Source organism: Branchiostoma lanceolatum, chromosome 4 (genome assembly GCF_035083965.1).
Source record: "Branchiostoma lanceolatum isolate klBraLanc5 chromosome 4, klBraLanc5.hap2, whole genome shotgun sequence".
NCBI classification, from domain to species: domain Eukaryota; kingdom Metazoa; phylum Chordata; class Leptocardii; order Amphioxiformes; family Branchiostomatidae; genus Branchiostoma; species Branchiostoma lanceolatum.
The window spans coordinates 13,042,534-13,060,141 of NC_089725.1; the positions used below are offsets into that span (position 1 = coordinate 13,042,534).

A 17,608-nucleotide genomic window follows, 5' to 3' on the forward strand; every position below is an offset into this window, starting at 1 on the left:
TTTGCGACTATAAAAGGGTAGTCATACTTTTTTGGTAGAGCCCACACAAATTCACATCCAATTTTACATGTATATATTAAAGTCACCTCGCTAGTTTGTAGCCTTAATTGTCTAGGCAGTATTTTTCAGTATTGTTTAACTCAATGGCAGTGGCGAAGTAGAAACCTCAATCTACGACGCAAATATTGGGAGACAAGATTTTAGTGTTTTCCGAGTGATCCGCTTTTTTGGTAGTCGTCGTTACCGAAACAAAAACAAAACGACAACAACAACAACAACATTACAATTAGCCCTTCCAGTATACTAAGCAATACCTCAAAAGATGGAGTCTGACACAAGGAAATTACAAATATCTGGGTTATAGCATTTGGGTAAGTATGAAACATTTACTAAACAGAATAGTCACACTTGATTTTTTGACATAACACAAGTACAAGTCTATATTGTTTCTAAACACATGCGCATACCATGTGTCAAGGGTTAAGTTTTGTTACTATTCTAAGCAGATAAGCACAGAAAAAAAAGGTTCTTCATCTAGTCAAAAAGAGTAAAAATTGTTGATGCTTACATATTCATTGATATATATTTACATAAAACATTTCATTCAACACAGCAAGTAATAGCATTAAAAGACATTCTTGGATGTTTGGTAGTTCTAGTGATAGAGAACGCATACGTTCACTTTGATATAGCAGTTTGTTGCGTAAAAATAGACAAGTAGTGTCGTCGTCATCTAAAAGTATCCTAATATTTTTAATTTTTTACAATTAAAAAGATGAACAAATACTACAATTTGGTCACCTGAATTGCAGTCCTAGGTACCCGATCGTATTGCCTGTGTTTTCCTGAGCTTTTTCTTTTGATAAAAGCTAATCTAACACACCGAACTAGCAGCAACATCTTGTGATCAGATTAATGTACAGCTAACTTAAGCTAGCCTCCACCAGGCCTTCCTACGGGCGTGTGGATCGTAGAATTCGGCAAAAAAAGGAAAAGAAAAAAACCTCCCTGGCAAATATTTTCCCTATAGACGGCGTAGTTAGTCTGGTAGAGACTAAACTTAAGCCGTTAGTGGTTTCCCGGCACCATTCTGCAACCAGTCGGCGATAGCTTCTTCCACGTTTCTGCACGTGAATCCTGGCAGTTCCTGTTTCCTCTTCTCTGAAGAAAGAATGGCGTCCTTTGGCCTCTTGCATCCACTATCGTCATTCACGTTACCAGCTACACGAAGTTTGGACGTGTCGACGTCCAAGCACCGCGCCACGCGTCTAGCGAACTCTAACTTGGTCATGGCTTCGTCTCCGACCACGTGATAGATCCCGGAACAACCTTTATCAATCAGTTTCAATGTCATGGCTGCCAGGTCCCTGTTATAGGTGGGTGTGCACTTGACGTTGGTGAGTGTCATGTCCTTCCCTGACGTCATGTTGGTGACGAGTTGGTACACGAAGTTCTTCCCTTGTATCTCAGGACCGAACACTGTGGAGGTTCTGAGGATTAGTGCTTCTGGATGGACCGTTAGCAGCTTCTGCTCGGCGCGGTACTTGGTTTCACCGTACGTCTGAAGTGGTTTACACGGGCTCGACTCGCTGTACCCGCCGTCGGAGATGTCATCCTCATCGCTGCCGGGAAACACGTAGTCGGTCGAGTAGAACACCACTTTGGAGTTGATGGCTTTAGCGCATTGGGCGAGATTAAGTACAGCGGTGCAGTTGACGAGTTGAGCCTTCTCAGGTTCTCTCTCGCAGCCGTCCGTCCATGTGAACGCCGCGCAAATGATGATCACTGACGGGCGAACCATAGTCAGGAGGTCCCGACACACTTCTTCAGACCTTCCCGCCTCTTCTAGGCTGAACGGCAGCATCCCCTCCTGTGGATGCAAATTATACGTTCCTATGGCAACGATCTCCTTCGAGCGGTGACGAAGAGCCTCCATCAGTGCCCCGCCCACTTGACCGGACGCGCCAATGATCAGGTACCTTTCTCTGAGTGGATCAACTTGAACCTCGTTCTCATGTAGGCAAGGCGCGGAAAGGTCCTTGTCTGAGAGAACAGGTGTGACCCCCGTCTGTAGAGGCCAGTACACGTTCACAAGCGGGTCGGACCAGAGCACGTCTCTCTCCGTGGCCGGTTGGTACACTCCTCCCTGGCAGTACACCACCGTGTTTCTCTCCCCGAGAGTGTAGAAGCCGTGCCCGCAGTTCGGAGGGATGTACATCTGACGGCGGTTGTCGTCGCTGAGGATGGCGGCCGACCAGCGCAGGTAGGTTGGCGAGGTCTCGCGCAGGTCCACAACTACGTCATAGATACGGCCAACCACACACGTCACAAGCTTTCCGTAACTGTGGGGAAACATACGAATAACAGTCAAATGCAAAACTTGGGATTTGAAAGAGAAGAAGAGGATAAGAAGTTACGAGTTTGATTTACAAACAATCGGATAGCTCTTGCGTTATTTCATTCGTAAATGTTAGTACTAGCCTAATCACAGTCGTCCTACCGTCGCACGATCAGAACATGTGGCCATTCTTGGGATAGTCATTCGAGCAGGGACGGGCTACGACGAACAGGGACGGTTTGGGACGGGATATGACGAGCAGAGACGGTTTGGGACGGGCTATGACGAGCAGGGACGGTTTGAGACGAGCTATGACGAGCAGGGACGGTTTGAGACGGGCTATGACGAGCAGGGACGTTTTGGGCAGGCTAGTATGACGAGCAGAGACGGTTTGGGACGGGTTCATAGGACGAGCAGGGTGGACGGTTAGGGACGGTCTAGGACGAACAGGGACGGTTTGGGACGGGCTATAGCTAGGACAATCTAGCAGGGGCGATTTGGGACGGGCTATGACCAACAGGGACGATTTGGGACGTTCTATGACGAGCAGGGACGGTTTGGGACGGGCTATGACAAACTGGGACGGTTTTAAAGGACGGGCTGTGACGAGCAGGAACGGTTTGGGACGGGCTATGACAAGCAGGGACGGGCTGTACACGCTAGTTTGACGAGCAGGGACGGGTTGGGACGGGCTAAGATGAGCAGGGACGGGTTGGGACGAGCTGGGACCCTTTCATTTTCACAGAGGAATTACTCGATAGCATACTTAGTCATAGCAAGAAGGTTATATAGACCTCCTTGGTCATAGTTGCACACTGTCACATAGTAACACTAGATGTAAGAACTTACGTGGAACAGTGCAGTCCCCTCAAGACGTTACGGTAAGACGTTGAGCAGGTGACCTGAGCCCAGTGCTGAGCCACACCCGCAGGGTACTTCGTCTCGTTGTACAGTTCCTCAAGATGGCCGCGGCGGTCGGGATAGCGAGCGAACTCCAGCAAGTATGCGTCTCGGACGGCTAGTGACGTCCGCTTAACTCCCTGCATTCTACTTTTTGTAGGTCTATGTGATTAGCAAACAGCCGCTGCAGGAAGTTTGTGTTTTCAAGCAGTAAAGAGGCACAAACAAGGCTGTAAATGCAACGCTATGTTGACCGTGCCAGTCGGCTGGCTCGAGCTGCAAAAATCTTACTTCCGGGTTCAAAGGTTAACGCAGGTTGAAGATACCTGATGATACATTTCGTGCATACAGACATATGCAGACACCACCGGAGGACATGGAAGTGATTTATACTTACTGAAAAAGGTGTATAATTATTAGGTTATAGACTATTAGAAGTTTTAAAAGCTTGTATCCATTCCTTCTTTTCCGTATTAAAAGGAAAAATACCGGTAAAATGATTCTAGATGCCCGCGGGTTTTAAAATCCATACATTTATTTCCAACTTTCTTCTACAAATCAACCAGTAACGTTACTCAATGGGTTCGATCTATGGATGATTCAAAGAAAACCAGTGAAGCAATCAAACTTAGAATATTTCTTTCTCTGCCGTTTCTCTGTCGTCTTCTAATTTTTCCTTGATATGTTTAAACGTTACATGTACTGCAAACCTACATAACTTCATGGTATTCCTAATTGTCTATTGGGATTTCTACATAAATGAAGTCAAATCAAGTGGCACTCTCAAACCGGCATTCCCAAAATTAAAACCAATTAAGTCATATCCTCAATACTGAATATGATAGTAATAGAAGAAGATTGATTATCGTGAAAACGAAAACTCCGATAAGAATTGTACTATAGCAATAGTTAGATTATAGACAGGAATCTGCATAGCAAATGCACACAGGTTTTGCATTGAAGCAATAATCTGAAGGCATATTAGCGACAAATAATGTACATCAAATAATGTTCCTCCCTACACGTATAGCATGCGTATGAAGTTCCTATCATAAGATTTTTAAAATAATTTCCTCATTATTTATGCATTATTTAACATTTATTATTATTATTATTGTGTACGTTAGGAATTTATGTTTGTATACATGCGTAATATCACAACATTGTTTTTGTACTTGCTATGTGTTAGACGCCCGATATCAGCTATTACTGCCTGGAATGTCTAGTATTGCCTGTTGCAATTTAATTAAATGAATTATTTATGCAAATAACGAAGAATTACAATTCCAAGGAGTTCAAATGTCAAGCAAGGTAAGTAGACATTGGAGATAATAAAGCGATAGAATTTGCGTATTGCCTTATCTTTTGTAATTAACGTAATGATCACAGCTGGAAGACCACTACAACTGCAGATAAGCAGACACTTATTCCATCTCAATAGGGTTGATCTTCAGGAAAAGACCCGGCATGTCAGCTCGCAGAACCATCCTGTGTACGGGGAAGGGCTCCGGTAGGGTGTCGTCAGGGGTCAGACTGAACCGCTGCAGGATGAGCGCAACAGCTGTCTTCAACTCGTTCATGGCGAAGTGCTGTCCGATACAGTTCCTAGAATGCATGATATACGAGGGTGAGTCAAATTGTAGTACACGCGGCCACTTGCATCACCTCTCACCCACCCCCGTATTATGTTCCTTTTTCAATTTTGTGACTTAACAAATATATAAGAACTTGTTAGCACTAAATGACGTTTTCTGTTTGGTTTAATTGAATTTATAGTAAGTCTAACTATCTACAGAATTAAACAAAAGGAAAGTAAAGTAATAGTGTAGTAGTAGTAGTAGCAGCAGCAGCAGCAGCAGCAGCAGTAGTAGTAGTAGTTGTAGTGCATGTAGTAGTTGTACATGTGTGGGGGAGTGCAAGTAGTACTACAAACCTTGGTCCTGCTGAGAAGGGAAGGAAGGCGTACGGATGTCGGTCCTTGGAGTTCTCAGGTGAAAAACGCAAAGGATCGTACTCCTGAAGATATAAATAAAAGAGACAACACATACTTTTAACAAAAACCGGAATTGTTTTGTCTATTCGCATGCACGTAAATATGGAATATTTGGTGCATTTCATAATTGCTATTGACACATGTTTGTTTTAAACAGGATATACTTGCAACCACAAATAGATGAGAGATATTAAGATGGATAAACTTGCAACTACAAATAGATAAAACGAATATCATATAAGATACCTCAGGTTTCTCCCAGATGTGGGGGCTATGGTGAAGATGATACAGTCCGATATACACCTGTGATCCTAAAATACAAGTTAGAACAATTCAGCAAACTGTAGACACATAGGCATCTAAGTTCATAGGCACGCTGCACATGGAAGGAAAGTTCTGACATATGGCTGTATCATTGACACTACATTTTCGGCATTGTGAAATGATATTTACGGCTTTTTGTGAGTTAGCATTAAGTAATGAAAATAAGCTTCTTAAGCAGGTTCTGTCGCAAGTTCACAGCAAGTTTCCTTACCTTCGGGTAAGGTTCTCCCATCGCTGAAGGTGACAGGAGTCTCCACTTCTCTAAATATTTCGGGAACTGCAGGGTACATCCTCAGGCTCTCCTTCACACACATGGTGATGTATTTCATCGAAGGCAGGTCGTCCCTGCGCATGAGCAGATAAAGATTATGGTTACCGTAATGATAATGTGCCATATTCTATGCTCGGAAGATATGGTATGTTTTGACAAATATTTTATTTCAGACCTTGTTACTTGAAAAATCATTTGGTGTTTTGCCTTCTTACCCTTTTCAATAGAAAACTCAAAGTAATGACCACTCGCTGGCAACATATCATTTATTTAACCTATTTGAAATAAGATAGACATAAATGACAATAGTTTACGTTTGGAAGTGATTGGTCATTATTGATCCTGAAGAAGGCGACAGTGGTCGTCGAAAATCTAATCCTGTGTATGCCATAGTGTTTGAAGAAAGTTTCGCATTGTATTATGATAACTACCAACATAGATGAGCTTCCATGATGATAGATTATTATGTCATTGTTTCTCGCATATCTGTCTAAACGTGTACCAAATGTAGAAAGTCCCTTACCACGTCACTTCCGTCCTCCCCTGCAGCACTTCCTGTGCCTCCTTCCTGCACTTCTCCTGATGTCCCGGATGACGAGCCAGACAGTACAGGGTCCAGGACAGCCCGCTGGCTGTGGTGTCGTGTCCCTCGAACATGAAGGTGTCCACCTCGTCCCTGATCTCAGCGTCCGTCAGACCGTTTCCGTCTTCATCCTGAAACGTATCACTTGTTTTAGGAAGCTTATAGGTCTTTGTATATATCATACTCTGTGAGTATTCAGTATCCTTCCGCGATTTCGCTGACAAAGATTAGATTGCTCATGAAATTAATATCGCAGTCTTTAAATGTTGGAAAAGCTGCATGCGCAATTCAATTTGACAATTGTACAAATGGAGATATGTATTTTTATCTCTCTCTTTTACACATAATGAATATGTTCTTTCCTTGTAAGTACGTACCCTTGCCATCAGCAGAATGTCAAGAAAGTCCAGATACTTCTTGCCTGAAGCGGATTGCTCCTTCAGAACTTCTCTTCGTTGACGAATTATTTCTTCCGAGTATTTGTGGACACGGTAGCATGCAGCCTTGTGCCTTGGTGTGGATATGAATGGTATGTATTAGAAAGTGGTCTGGAAAATATTAAAAGGCACGCATGGGCCGCAAAAACACAATCACATGCTCACACACTCTCTATCACACACACACACACTAACACACACACACACATATACACACACACACACACACACGCATGCACATACATACAGAGAGAGAGAGACAGACAGACAGACAGACAGGGAGAAACAAACAGAAAAAGAGACGTCGAGAGAGATAGACAGAGGAAGGGAGAGCGAGTTACTAGATATGTATATAGAATAGTTATTAACAGACACGTGTTTCGTTATATGTTTATTTATTAATAAGCACATGTGTTTCGTTATGCTTTTTGAAAATAATTTTTTTTAAATTCTGTTTATTTCTATGGACTGTTAGATTAGAATGTGTCGAAATTTACCATGGCATCTCACTCAATGAAGTTTACACACAGGAGAACAAAACTTGTGCTTCTACGTCACTAATCATTACATTTAGAAATTTAGGGTTCGATTTGATAGTGATACGCAAGGCAAATAGCAGAATACAACCAAATACGCATTGTCGGTCGCCATCTCTCTAAATCCATTAAGCGTTAACTTATACAAATAGACGTACATGTAGATATAGACTTCTATTTTGGTTGATGCAATCAAGCACTAAGTAGGTTCACAAAACCTTCTTCCACCAGATGAGATGCTGTACAAGAAGTCACTCAGCAGGTACACAATAGACCTCCCTCTCAGTACGGTCAACTCAGCCAGTTCGTGGATTGATGAGATGTAGTCGTTGGTTTTCCTTGCGATTGAAAATAAAATGTTTCAACGCACGCTATATACATATATGCATATATATGCTTATATGCATACATATATACACCATCCTCTTCATGGTAATAATGACTGCTTCGCTTGCGCTGCAGCTAGGTGTCACTGGTAACAATGCAGTCCCAAACGTAAACACTGGAACCACATTTGAGACCGCATTAAGTTATATACCCACCTTGTCTGGCAGTTTGTGTTTTGGCTGAGAGTACACTTCAGCATGCTGTCCAACGTCATCAGACTCACTTGATGAAACACGTCAATAGATGATCCAGGTTTCAGTTCTCTCCAGTTGTCCTAGTGTATAGAGTTCATACCAATATGTGACATTTGCAAATTCTCCAAGACCATCGTGGAAATGGTACAGACGAGAAGGCTGAGGTGGTTTGGACACGTCAGAAGACGACCCCCACAAACACTAGTCTACAAAGACCGCAGCCAGGAGTTCGCTACCCCAAGACCCCGGGGAAGACCACCGAAGAGATGGAAAGACCAAATTGTAAAGGACACGGGCTTAAACAGTCGGGAAGCAGAGGCTAGGGCAAGGGACAGGACTGCTTGGAGGATCCTCCTGGAAAGCAAGGGGCCAGTTTCTGGCCTGAGCACGTAGGCAGGTAGGTAGGCAGGCAAATTTTCTTACTCATTCTTAGAATCCCGTGTTCATTTGGTTCATATTTGTAACTAAGGGACGGGAAAGAATGGTCTGTTTGGGTGCCATTTTGCAATGATTGAAAAACATTGCACAGTTATATGTTTGACTTATAAACCAGCTATATGAACTATCTTATGGTTTATCTGATCCGTTCACAACCATACAGTACATTACGGAACAGTATTGCTACATGTATTTTATTTGAGCTGTGGCATTTAGTTTAAAAATTTAAATATTCTCTGTGTTACAAAAAAATCCATACGTAGTACTTACCAGCATGACGTTTGTGCTCTCTGAGAAGAGCCTAACGTACGGCTTGAGGATCTCGAAGTGAAACCCCGGTGTGAGGAGGCGGCGGTTCCGGAACCACTTGGGCCCGCTACTCAGTAGAAGACCATTACCTGAAGAAGCAGAATTGCAAGCGACACACGAACCCTAATGATTTCCACTCTTACATATGAAGCAAAATACCAACAGATCAAGGATCGAAGCAGGTCATTTAACTTTCTCATTTTTTATTATTTTTTTAAACTCTGTAAATTCGTCAGCCCATGTTTCAAAAAGAGAGAAGACGGTTAACTGTAGGTCGTAGAGATAAAACAAAGTATAGTTTCACGATTACTCTCTTGTATCTAACTTACTGCATTTAGCCCCAATGGGGCATGAATATATATTGTCATTTATTCAAGATGTTAAAGGATATTAACGTTACTAGGTGCTAAACAAGCCCTAAGTATGGAACTTTACCCCCAAAAAATATTGCTGAGTCAAGGAAACATACGATTGTCATCTAAGGAAAGATATAAATACTTCACAAACCCAGCCATGGTCGCAAGATGTTGTAGACGATTTCGTTCTTCTTATCTGTTAAATGCAAATGAAAACACGGTTATGAACAGACGTCACCTACCTCTGGTGGGACATACAGGAACTTTATTCCTCCCTCTGACAGAAGACATAGAAACTGCAGTGCGGACGCACGCACATACGCACACCCAGACAGACGGACCAGCCAAAAATAGTACTACACTCCCTTGTCGTTAAATGCTATTCCACACTTGCATCCCTTTTTGATTGACCAGTAAGCATTCAATGAAGTCAGTAGCATATCGCTTGCATAACATTTGAATAACCTTTGCACACATTTAGAGATTTGCATATCATTATCATTATCATTACCATATAACTTGCGTACATAGATATCATAAGCATACCGTTTACATGCATGCATACAATCAGCATATCATTAGCATGTCATGAACATATATTTGGCATTAATACATACGATCCTCATATCATGAACATACATACATATCTTTAACATGTCATTAGCATACCTACGTATCCTTGGCATGTCATTAGCATAAATACATACATGTCCTTAGTATATCTTAAGCAAATGATAAACCGCCTCTTATCCACCTGAATACGGATAATCATCCTGTCGCTTCCATACTACTGACCTGTCCGCATCAGTAGCGTTCGCACGTAGTCTGGATGGACTGTCACGAGTCGACCCATTGCCGCGCTGTGTTTGAAGGTGTAACCGTGCGGGTACTGTTCGGCCCATTCCAGCAAAGTCTTGTTGAAGCTATGCTCATTACTTGCCTGTAAAGAGAGTTGTTTATTTTTTGAACCATGATTTAGGCTACTCTTGTGCTTGTATTCTTGATTTTTTTTTTTCTTTTCGCTCAATGTCGTGGATTTAGGTTATTTTTGTACCACAATTTAGATTACAAGTACTGTGTTATACTCATTTGAAGACAAAGTGTGCATGCGGTTATTGAAAGAAACAAATTCCAGGTACGGGGTCACTACAAAGAGAAAAGAGGCGAATGATAGACACATGCAAGATGAGTCCTGAAATAACGTTAGCATCTTCGTCAGATTTCCTTCCCTACAACAATTGGCTGCCTATTTGAGTACCGTGACGTATACGTAGGGAACAGCCAACTTGCCATATGCATACGTCCATTATTGTAGCAAATGAAATACTAGCAGTTTGTTAGTCAGGCCGCCGTATCAAGTGCATTCATCCCATTTCCTGTCAAACATGAACTGTATTGCGTTAGATGCAGCCCTAATGTCACGTGGATGAGAAGTGCACACAAGCACAATCTTTAGGTAAGAATAATGCTAGACTCTTACAAAGTACCATCCTTATTTCTGTTTACTTGAATTCACCACCAACGTACTGAAGAGAGCAAAATGACAATAGCGTTTTAAGTTAGGGCACACTGTCCAGCGTAGAAGAAAATCGGAAGGAACATTCACGAAAAACATCTCACAGAGTTTGCCGCTTGAAACGCGGAGCGTGAAGGGCTCATGAACAATATGAATGCATTTCTTATCCAAGACCATGTTTGTTCTTTAGTGACTATGTTAAAAACTCATTGATCAAAATCTGACCACTCTCTGGCAAATAGCGATGGAGCGTCGTGAATTCGAGCGCAGGACAAAGCGTGCTACATGTATTATATTTCAAAGAAACCGCGAGAGAAACAATATACAGAGACCTCACATCGAAGGACATCCCTATTTTTCTGGTGTGTCGAGGCGAAAAGGCGGTTGTTCTGGTCAACCCATACCTATCAGTTAAGTTACAGAAATTACAATCATTTATGGTACTGTGTCAAGTTGTCAACAAATATTATACAAAGAAGGCATAATAACGTATGAAAGATGTCCGAGTATTAAGTCCCGGGCCTCTACTCGAGATGTTCTAGCTTTTAACAGATGTTACAATCTGATCACAGTCCACTCACAAACACCAGGTGCCCCAGCAGCCAGTGTGCTCCAGGCGGGACGGGGAAAACCTTCTCCAGGGCCCACATGTTCCGCAGCGATCGCACGATAGCCACCGTAAACTTCACCAGCACAACCACACCGAGAGCCACCGCGCACCACACGGCCGTGGTTAACACATGTCGGCTGAGAAAACCCGAGAGGTGGGAAGAGTTGTCAGACGACATCTTGCAGCGACTTTCCGCGAGCACAATGCTGACCTAACTAGGTCAATGTGTAAGTGTCGAGGGTCAGAGTTACAAAGGTCATCATGATTTGTTAGTGGGTCTGATAAAGTTGTATTCCGTGCAAACACTCACTAACAGGTATGTTTGAACAAAGGATATGGCTCACCCAAACGCGGTCTCTCCTAATCAAGAGTTCCACGACCTCATACCGTCCCAAATCATTTTCGTTTAATGCGTACAACGTACACATACACGAAAGAACACATTCCTAAATATCCAATCCGAAATGCTATTGTGGATGGTATTAAAAAGATGTATATTTTGAAGTGACAATATTGAATGCTGAACACATCACTGGTTCATTCAGCAGAAAACTGAAGTTGCGTAGTAGGATCTTTGCTCGAGAATGAGAGTCTTTATCTTTAAGAACTTCAACTCCTTTCTTTAAATATATTTTTTAAGATGATGAACTCCGCTCTGTTATTCCCCACAGGGACTAGTGGAAACAGTGGTGTCTCTCCACAGAGGACAAACTGAACTGAACTTTGATTCGTCTTTTATATCATTTGAAAGGTTTGTCTGTGTGTGTGTGAGGGAGGGGGCTGGCTGATAAGTATGATTCCTATCAATGAGATTTCTTTTTACATTGTGCTGATGGCAATCATGAGCCACACCGATAACCAATCAGATTGCGGATGCTATTAGTTACATTCGCCGAGAAGGTTATGCAGAGGGTAGCGTTTGTATGTATGTATGTTTGTAATGTACAGCATAACTCGAGAAGGCTTGTTATACAATGAAAGACGTGATGACTTCGAAATAGCGCTATTGAAGCAGCAAACTGAAGTTGAGAACGATTGTTGAGAAAAAGAGAGACTTTATCTGAAGGTTTTCGTCTGTTTTATTCAGGATCATTGTCGTAAACATTTCAAATGTTTGTCGTCCTGAGGGGAGAGGCACTGACAAGAGTATTCAAGTTACCGACCTTTGCTCTTTGACCCTCTCCGGGACACAGCATGCACACAAATCTTTAACGTGATGCTTTAAAAGAGAGTTGGCAAACTACCCTGTAAATGCAGCTTAATTCAGATAGCCAGCATATGGTTTAATGCGCTCAAATAAACACTGTGCTAATCACCGTGAGACAGTATCACACGCCCCTCAGCCCTTTACTGAGTGATGCGTAACCTTCGGTCCGCCTCAGGAAACAGTACTGTGTGCGATTAAACAAAACGCTACCGTGGTGCTTAAGAGTTAGCACAATGGCGTTCCTTGGCGATGTTCATGGCTTAATGGACGTTGTGCTATGGTGTGTGTTAACAGTGACCGTACTCCTACTGTGCCAGGCTGCCGCAGTTGTCTGGAGATCGCTGCAGAGGGTGAAACTGCAGGAGAAGGTGCTGCCTGTTCCACCGGGAGCACACTGGCTGTTCGGTCACACCATCCTGGTAAGTTACCGCTGATAGTTAACCCAGCAACTTGTCCATTGTAAGCTTCTGCAGTATGGTACCTGATATATATGATGGCTGTTGACATTGTCACTACTACTGAATAAGATCAAGTTATGTCTTGATTTTATTTGGCGTTCGATGTACTTACAAACCTTTTTTTTGCCATTGGTGTGAATCCATCTTTTCATGACCTTTGGTCACCTTTTATATATAATAATAATAATATCAGGTGTATTTGCAGCCAGTGCCACAGGCAGGTACCCAATGTGTAGGGTAATGAGGCTGTTTAACGTGTATATAGACAGTGGTCATATTTGACGCTGTGTATATTTGTAAATTTTGGCATGCATCTTGCAGAATCAGGCAGCAACTCTCTGACAATGTCTATCCTAGGATTATGCATCCACGGTACTGTAGATCGTACGGTCATTAGAAGCCACCACATTGTGACACATGTTTGTTGAGATCGTTAGTACTGCTATAGATCAGGTTATCTTTTGATGTTATACGATTCTTGCTTTTACCATTGTGAAGCTAGCCCTTAATTTGGTGATCTCTGACCAGTGGTCATGTGGGCTGCTGGGTATAGATGTTTAAGTCAGCTGGGTATCGTGGACTTTGTGACGCGACCTGATTAACGCTCTGGCAGTCAACAATGGACAACACTCAGAGCGACCTGACCTGAACAAACAGCATTATCGCTGAGTCAGCTTGTTTTCTAGGCTCTGATTGGTCAGTTTTAGCCAGTGCAAAGCGAAATCCTGTAAGCTGATTGGCTATTTCCTAGAGCGCCCTGACCAAAGTAAAGCAGGGAGTAGAGTGCCCTGACCTAATTTCAACTAGAGGCTATAAAAGGAAGTGCGGTACAGTTCACAGTCGGTATAGTTTAAACTGTTATCACATGCCCCGGAAACTACTCAAGCTAGTGTTTATTCTAAGGATATGGATTTTCGCAGCAAGATAGTAACAGTAACTCAAATCCTTAAAGAATACGCCAAGAGTTATGATGACAATCGTTTTAAAGGCTATCGAGTGCAACCTATCTTTTTTGGCGACACCTCAGGTGCGAGCCAAAATTGATATATCTATTATGTGCAGTTTGCAAGAATTCTAGGAATTGCACAGGAATGTGAAAGTCCATGGGACGATAACTCAAGGATGCCTGGATGCACTGTCTTCATATTCTGTAGGTGGGTCGGTCTGTGCAAGACCTTGAAATAATTGGATTTTGGGCCTCCTAGCGACTTTCTATGGTACTGCAAGGGAACTTTCGCTTTTCAAATCTCGTGTTCTGAACATGCTATGGTCATGATTTTTAGTGGTGGATAGCTCTTTGTTAGGAAAATAGGTCCTGTAGATTTGGACCCCTAGCGGCTTTTATTTGAACTACAGGAGCTGATTTTGTCTCAATCTTTGAAAGAAAATAACGCACGAAGGGTCTGACGGATCATTATAATTTTTGGTGTGTAGATAGCTTAAGGAATGATTTACATAATCATATGCCAATTATGCAAATCCATATCTGATTTGCATAATTAATGAGGAAAGTTTGTAAATCAGCTGCATTTCATTATAGGACTCTCAAACGCATGACATATGTAACTGAGAAAGACATAAATATCGATAGATATCAATTATATGAATTAATACTTAATTTGCATAATTAATGGCAAAATACTATAAATCCATAATGGTAAATGATCGGGATTTCATTCTTGCACCATTTGGAAGTTGTAGTAGTAAATGTGGCCACTATTAGACACAAACCTTGCATATGAGGGCCTCATTTACATAATGTATGAGGAAATGGTACGATATATTTTTTGTAACTTTCATACATTGGACAACTTGTGTCATTTGGGTTGATCAACTGATATGATTTATGCGAGGTCCTTATTTGCATGTGGGCTAAAAAAACGAAAACATTAACAGAGACCGTCGCCATGGTAACATCTTTTTATGATGCCGATCTTGTTGTCTTTGATAGGGGAAGGACCTAGAAAAGGAATCTTTGGAATGGACGACGGAGTACAAATACGCATACCTCTTCAAGTACGGCGCAGGGATGACCCATTGTTCCGTAGTCCACCCGGAATACGTCAAGAAAGTATTCTCTAGTATTTCAGGTCAGATCTGTGTTTTTTTTAATCGTGTACAAGATGATATTCAAAGGAAAACTTGAAACTACGGATTCCAAATATATCTCTTCTGTCACTAAAAATAAAAGTGGACGTTTTCTCCATCCAATTAATTCCACCATTCTTACTTAACTTCTTATAAATACATTTCTCTGCATTATTGTATGTTACAAATGAGGATTGCACAGATACCGATTCACTGACTTCACTTCATTATACTATCAACCTTTTACCTTTACCTAATTACCTAGTCCCATCCTCATGCCTGAAAGTCGGGGACCATGGTAGCCTCCAGTATCAGCCTCCTCCACTTTCTCCTGTCTCTGGCTCTGTGGGTGCACTCCGATAGTGAGAGTCCTGTCCATTCACGGGTGTCGTCCCCCCACCTCCTTCTTGGCCTCCCACGGCTCCCCTTACCATTGATCGTTCCTTGCAGTATGTGGGTGGTGATGTTGCCCGCTCTTGTGACATGCCCAAAGTATTGAAGTTTCCGCCTTTTTATGATGTTAAGCAGTGTTCTTCCCACTCCCAGCTCTTCTAACACAGAGTCGTTTGTGCGGTGTTCAGTCCAGCTGATACTATTAACATGTTCTACATATTATGACTTCAGAAACTATTTCGTACATATCCGCAGTGGTATAAAGAGTTTGAGATGTTTTGTCATTACAGATAAGGGTGCGTTTCCGTACAGCGTTCTGAGGCCTTGGTTAGGTTTGTACTTCTTTACATATGTCCTTGTGATTTACACATGCACGTACGCCATAACCTCTATCAAGTTAAGTATACACGTGTAACACGTGTACATTCATAGATAAAACAAGTAATTGAAAAACAATTGCGCTCAACTTATGTCACAATAGCAACATTGCATTACGATCTTTGAGTAACTGTAACGTTTTATCATTACTGTTACTGGTATTGTCAATAAAGAAAACAAGGCAGTCAGAGATGGCACACTTCACCCCTTATCCCATGCTGCTTCGTCTCGCAGGACTGAGGGTGTATATAGAAACTCATCACTGTGTGTATTGGGAATCACAGAATCAAGAAGGATAAACACACGGAGAGAATAGAAGATCGTTGAGATGTTATAATCGTTTGCCCCGATAGGTGACGGCCTTTTGATCAGTAGCGGGGCCAGGTGGTTCCGGAACCGCCGCCTGCTCACACCGGCCTTCCACTTCGAGGTGCTGAAACCGTACATCGGACTGTTCTCTGAGAGCACAAACGTCATGTTGGTGAGTCATACACACACGCAGGCAAATAGACACACACACAGACACACACACACACACACACACACACATACAAACACACATACACACAAACATACATACACAGGCACACAAACACATACACACACATACACCTACACACACACACACACATACACACACACGTACACACACACACGCATACACACACATACACACGCACACACACACACATACAAACACACATACATACATACATACATACATACTGAGAGAGAGAGCAACACGCACACGTGCACACACATACACATACATACACACACACACAAACACATACATACATACACGCACACAAACACAGACATACAAATACACACACACACATACACACACATACACATACACACGCACACACATACACTAGCACACACATACACTAGCACACATACACACACATACATACACATACACATACATACACACATATATATATACACACACGCGCGCGCGCGCACACACACACACACACACACACAAGGGCGCATGCACACTGACAAAGAGACACACACAATATGCAAAACTAACCTACATCATCCATTCACCCTCAATATGCTCATCTTTACACGTAGAAAAAGTGGGCGGAGCTTGGACCCGGATCATCTGTTGACGTGTTCCACCACGTGAGTCTGATGACGCTGGACAGCATGCTGAAGTGTGCTCTCGGACAGAACACTGACTGTCAAACCAGGTACGTTTTTTTTTGTAGGCATCTTCAAAAATTACTAAATTTCTACATGTCCATGTAGGAAGACAAGGGACACCACACTATGCTTACAAAATGATAGCACAGATAAACACAGATCTACAATAAAACTGCGAATATTTGCTAACCATAACTTTTCTATGGTATGTGCATTTTCCGCGATCCTTCAATCAAGCAATCGATTTAGCAAAATTTATAAACTACGCACAAAAAGTTCGGAAACTTAACTTTGGTCGATCGTATTTCCGTTATCTTTTTACCGATTGCAATGTATTACATATCATTTAAAAGCTTATTTGATTTCCTTTCCCATGATACCAAACTTATTGTGCTTGCGAGTTCATGAAACGAGCATCAGGCCTGCTAAAGTGAGTGGGTCGAAGAAATAAAGTGCCCAGATTACCTTACTACAGTCAAACATGCTATTCCGTACATATTTTTCTGTTGATATTGACTTCTGTACGAGGGTATTGTGAAAAATGAACAAGAATAAACAAGACATAGTCATGAAAGCTAAGTTTATTCTTTATCAAAACCAACAATCTGCGTCTTAGTAATGGGTTAGCAAGGAGTTAGTAACGGGTGGTCTAGCCTTGTCTTTCCCCTGGAGGTTATGCTTCCCCATACAATGACGCTGCCACCACCAAATGCTGTCACTTTATCCGCGCAACA

The 17,608-nt window shown here is 42.2% G+C and overlaps 3 protein-coding genes and 1 long non-coding RNA gene across 5 annotated transcripts in view; 2 read left to right on the forward strand and 2 right to left on the reverse strand.

Annotated features, from left to right (window-relative positions):
* On the reverse strand, positions 1-3,524 carry LOC136432667 (spore coat polysaccharide biosynthesis protein SpsK-like). Its single transcript, XM_066424107.1, has 2 exons — positions 3,188-3,524; positions 1-2,342 (listed from the first exon to the last, which is right to left on the reverse strand). The coding sequence occupies exons 1-2, from the start codon at positions 3,382-3,384 to the stop codon at positions 1,061-1,063; spliced, it is 1,479 nt and encodes a 492-aa protein (XP_066280204.1). The 5' UTR covers positions 3,385-3,524; the 3' UTR covers positions 1-1,060.
* LOC136432668 (uncharacterized) lies at positions 2,152-6,490 on the forward strand. The gene is made up of 3 exons (XR_010755556.1): positions 2,152-2,263; positions 4,680-4,865; positions 6,376-6,490. It is a non-coding gene; the product is annotated as an uncharacterized lncRNA (long non-coding RNA).
* LOC136432661 (cytochrome P450 4B1-like) overlaps positions 3,756-17,608 on the reverse strand; it is a 25,669-nt gene continuing 11,816 nt past the window's right edge. The window contains exons 1-12 of one of the 2 annotated variants that reach the window (XM_066424100.1): positions 11,164-11,370; positions 9,862-10,006; positions 9,218-9,262; positions 8,672-8,799; positions 7,925-8,043; positions 7,601-7,720; positions 6,787-6,919; positions 6,350-6,540; positions 5,767-5,900; positions 5,478-5,542; positions 5,172-5,254; positions 3,756-4,843 (exon numbers count right to left, since the gene is read on the reverse strand). In XM_066424100.1, coding sequence (XP_066280197.1) covers positions 4,663-4,843; positions 5,172-5,254; positions 5,478-5,542; positions 5,767-5,900; positions 6,350-6,540; positions 6,787-6,919; positions 7,601-7,720; positions 7,925-8,043; positions 8,672-8,799; positions 9,218-9,262; positions 9,862-10,006; positions 11,164-11,370 — 1,551 coding nt within the window. In that variant the 3' untranslated portion in view covers positions 3,756-4,662. Of the gene's footprint in view, positions 4,844-5,171; positions 5,255-5,477; positions 5,543-5,766; positions 5,901-6,349; positions 6,541-6,786; positions 6,920-7,600; positions 7,721-7,924; positions 8,044-8,671; positions 8,800-9,217; positions 9,263-9,861; positions 10,007-11,163; positions 11,371-17,608 lie in introns of those variants that run through there. The other variant, XM_066424099.1, reaches the window with a different exon arrangement.
* The window catches only part of LOC136432666 (leukotriene-B4 omega-hydroxylase 3-like), a 10,633-nt gene continuing 5,612 nt past the window's right edge, over positions 12,588-17,608 (forward strand). Inside the window, exons 1-5 of the mRNA XM_066424106.1 lie at positions 12,588-12,818; positions 14,809-14,947; positions 15,629-15,670; positions 16,070-16,197; positions 16,803-16,921. Of these exons, the coding sequence (XP_066280203.1) occupies positions 12,633-12,818; positions 14,809-14,947; positions 15,629-15,670; positions 16,070-16,197; positions 16,803-16,921 (614 nt within the window). The 5' untranslated portion in view covers positions 12,588-12,632. The remainder of the gene's footprint in view (positions 12,819-14,808; positions 14,948-15,628; positions 15,671-16,069; positions 16,198-16,802; positions 16,922-17,608) is intronic.

Coding starts and splice junctions, on each gene's coding strand:
- LOC136432667 (XM_066424107.1), bottom strand. CDS start 3,384: ATGCAGGGAGTTAAGCGGACGTCACTAGCCGTCCGAGACGCATACTTG. Junction 2,343..3,187: donor AGGGGACTGCACTGTTCCAC/GTAAGTTCTTAC, acceptor GTTTCCCCACAG/TTACGGAAAGCTTGTGACGT.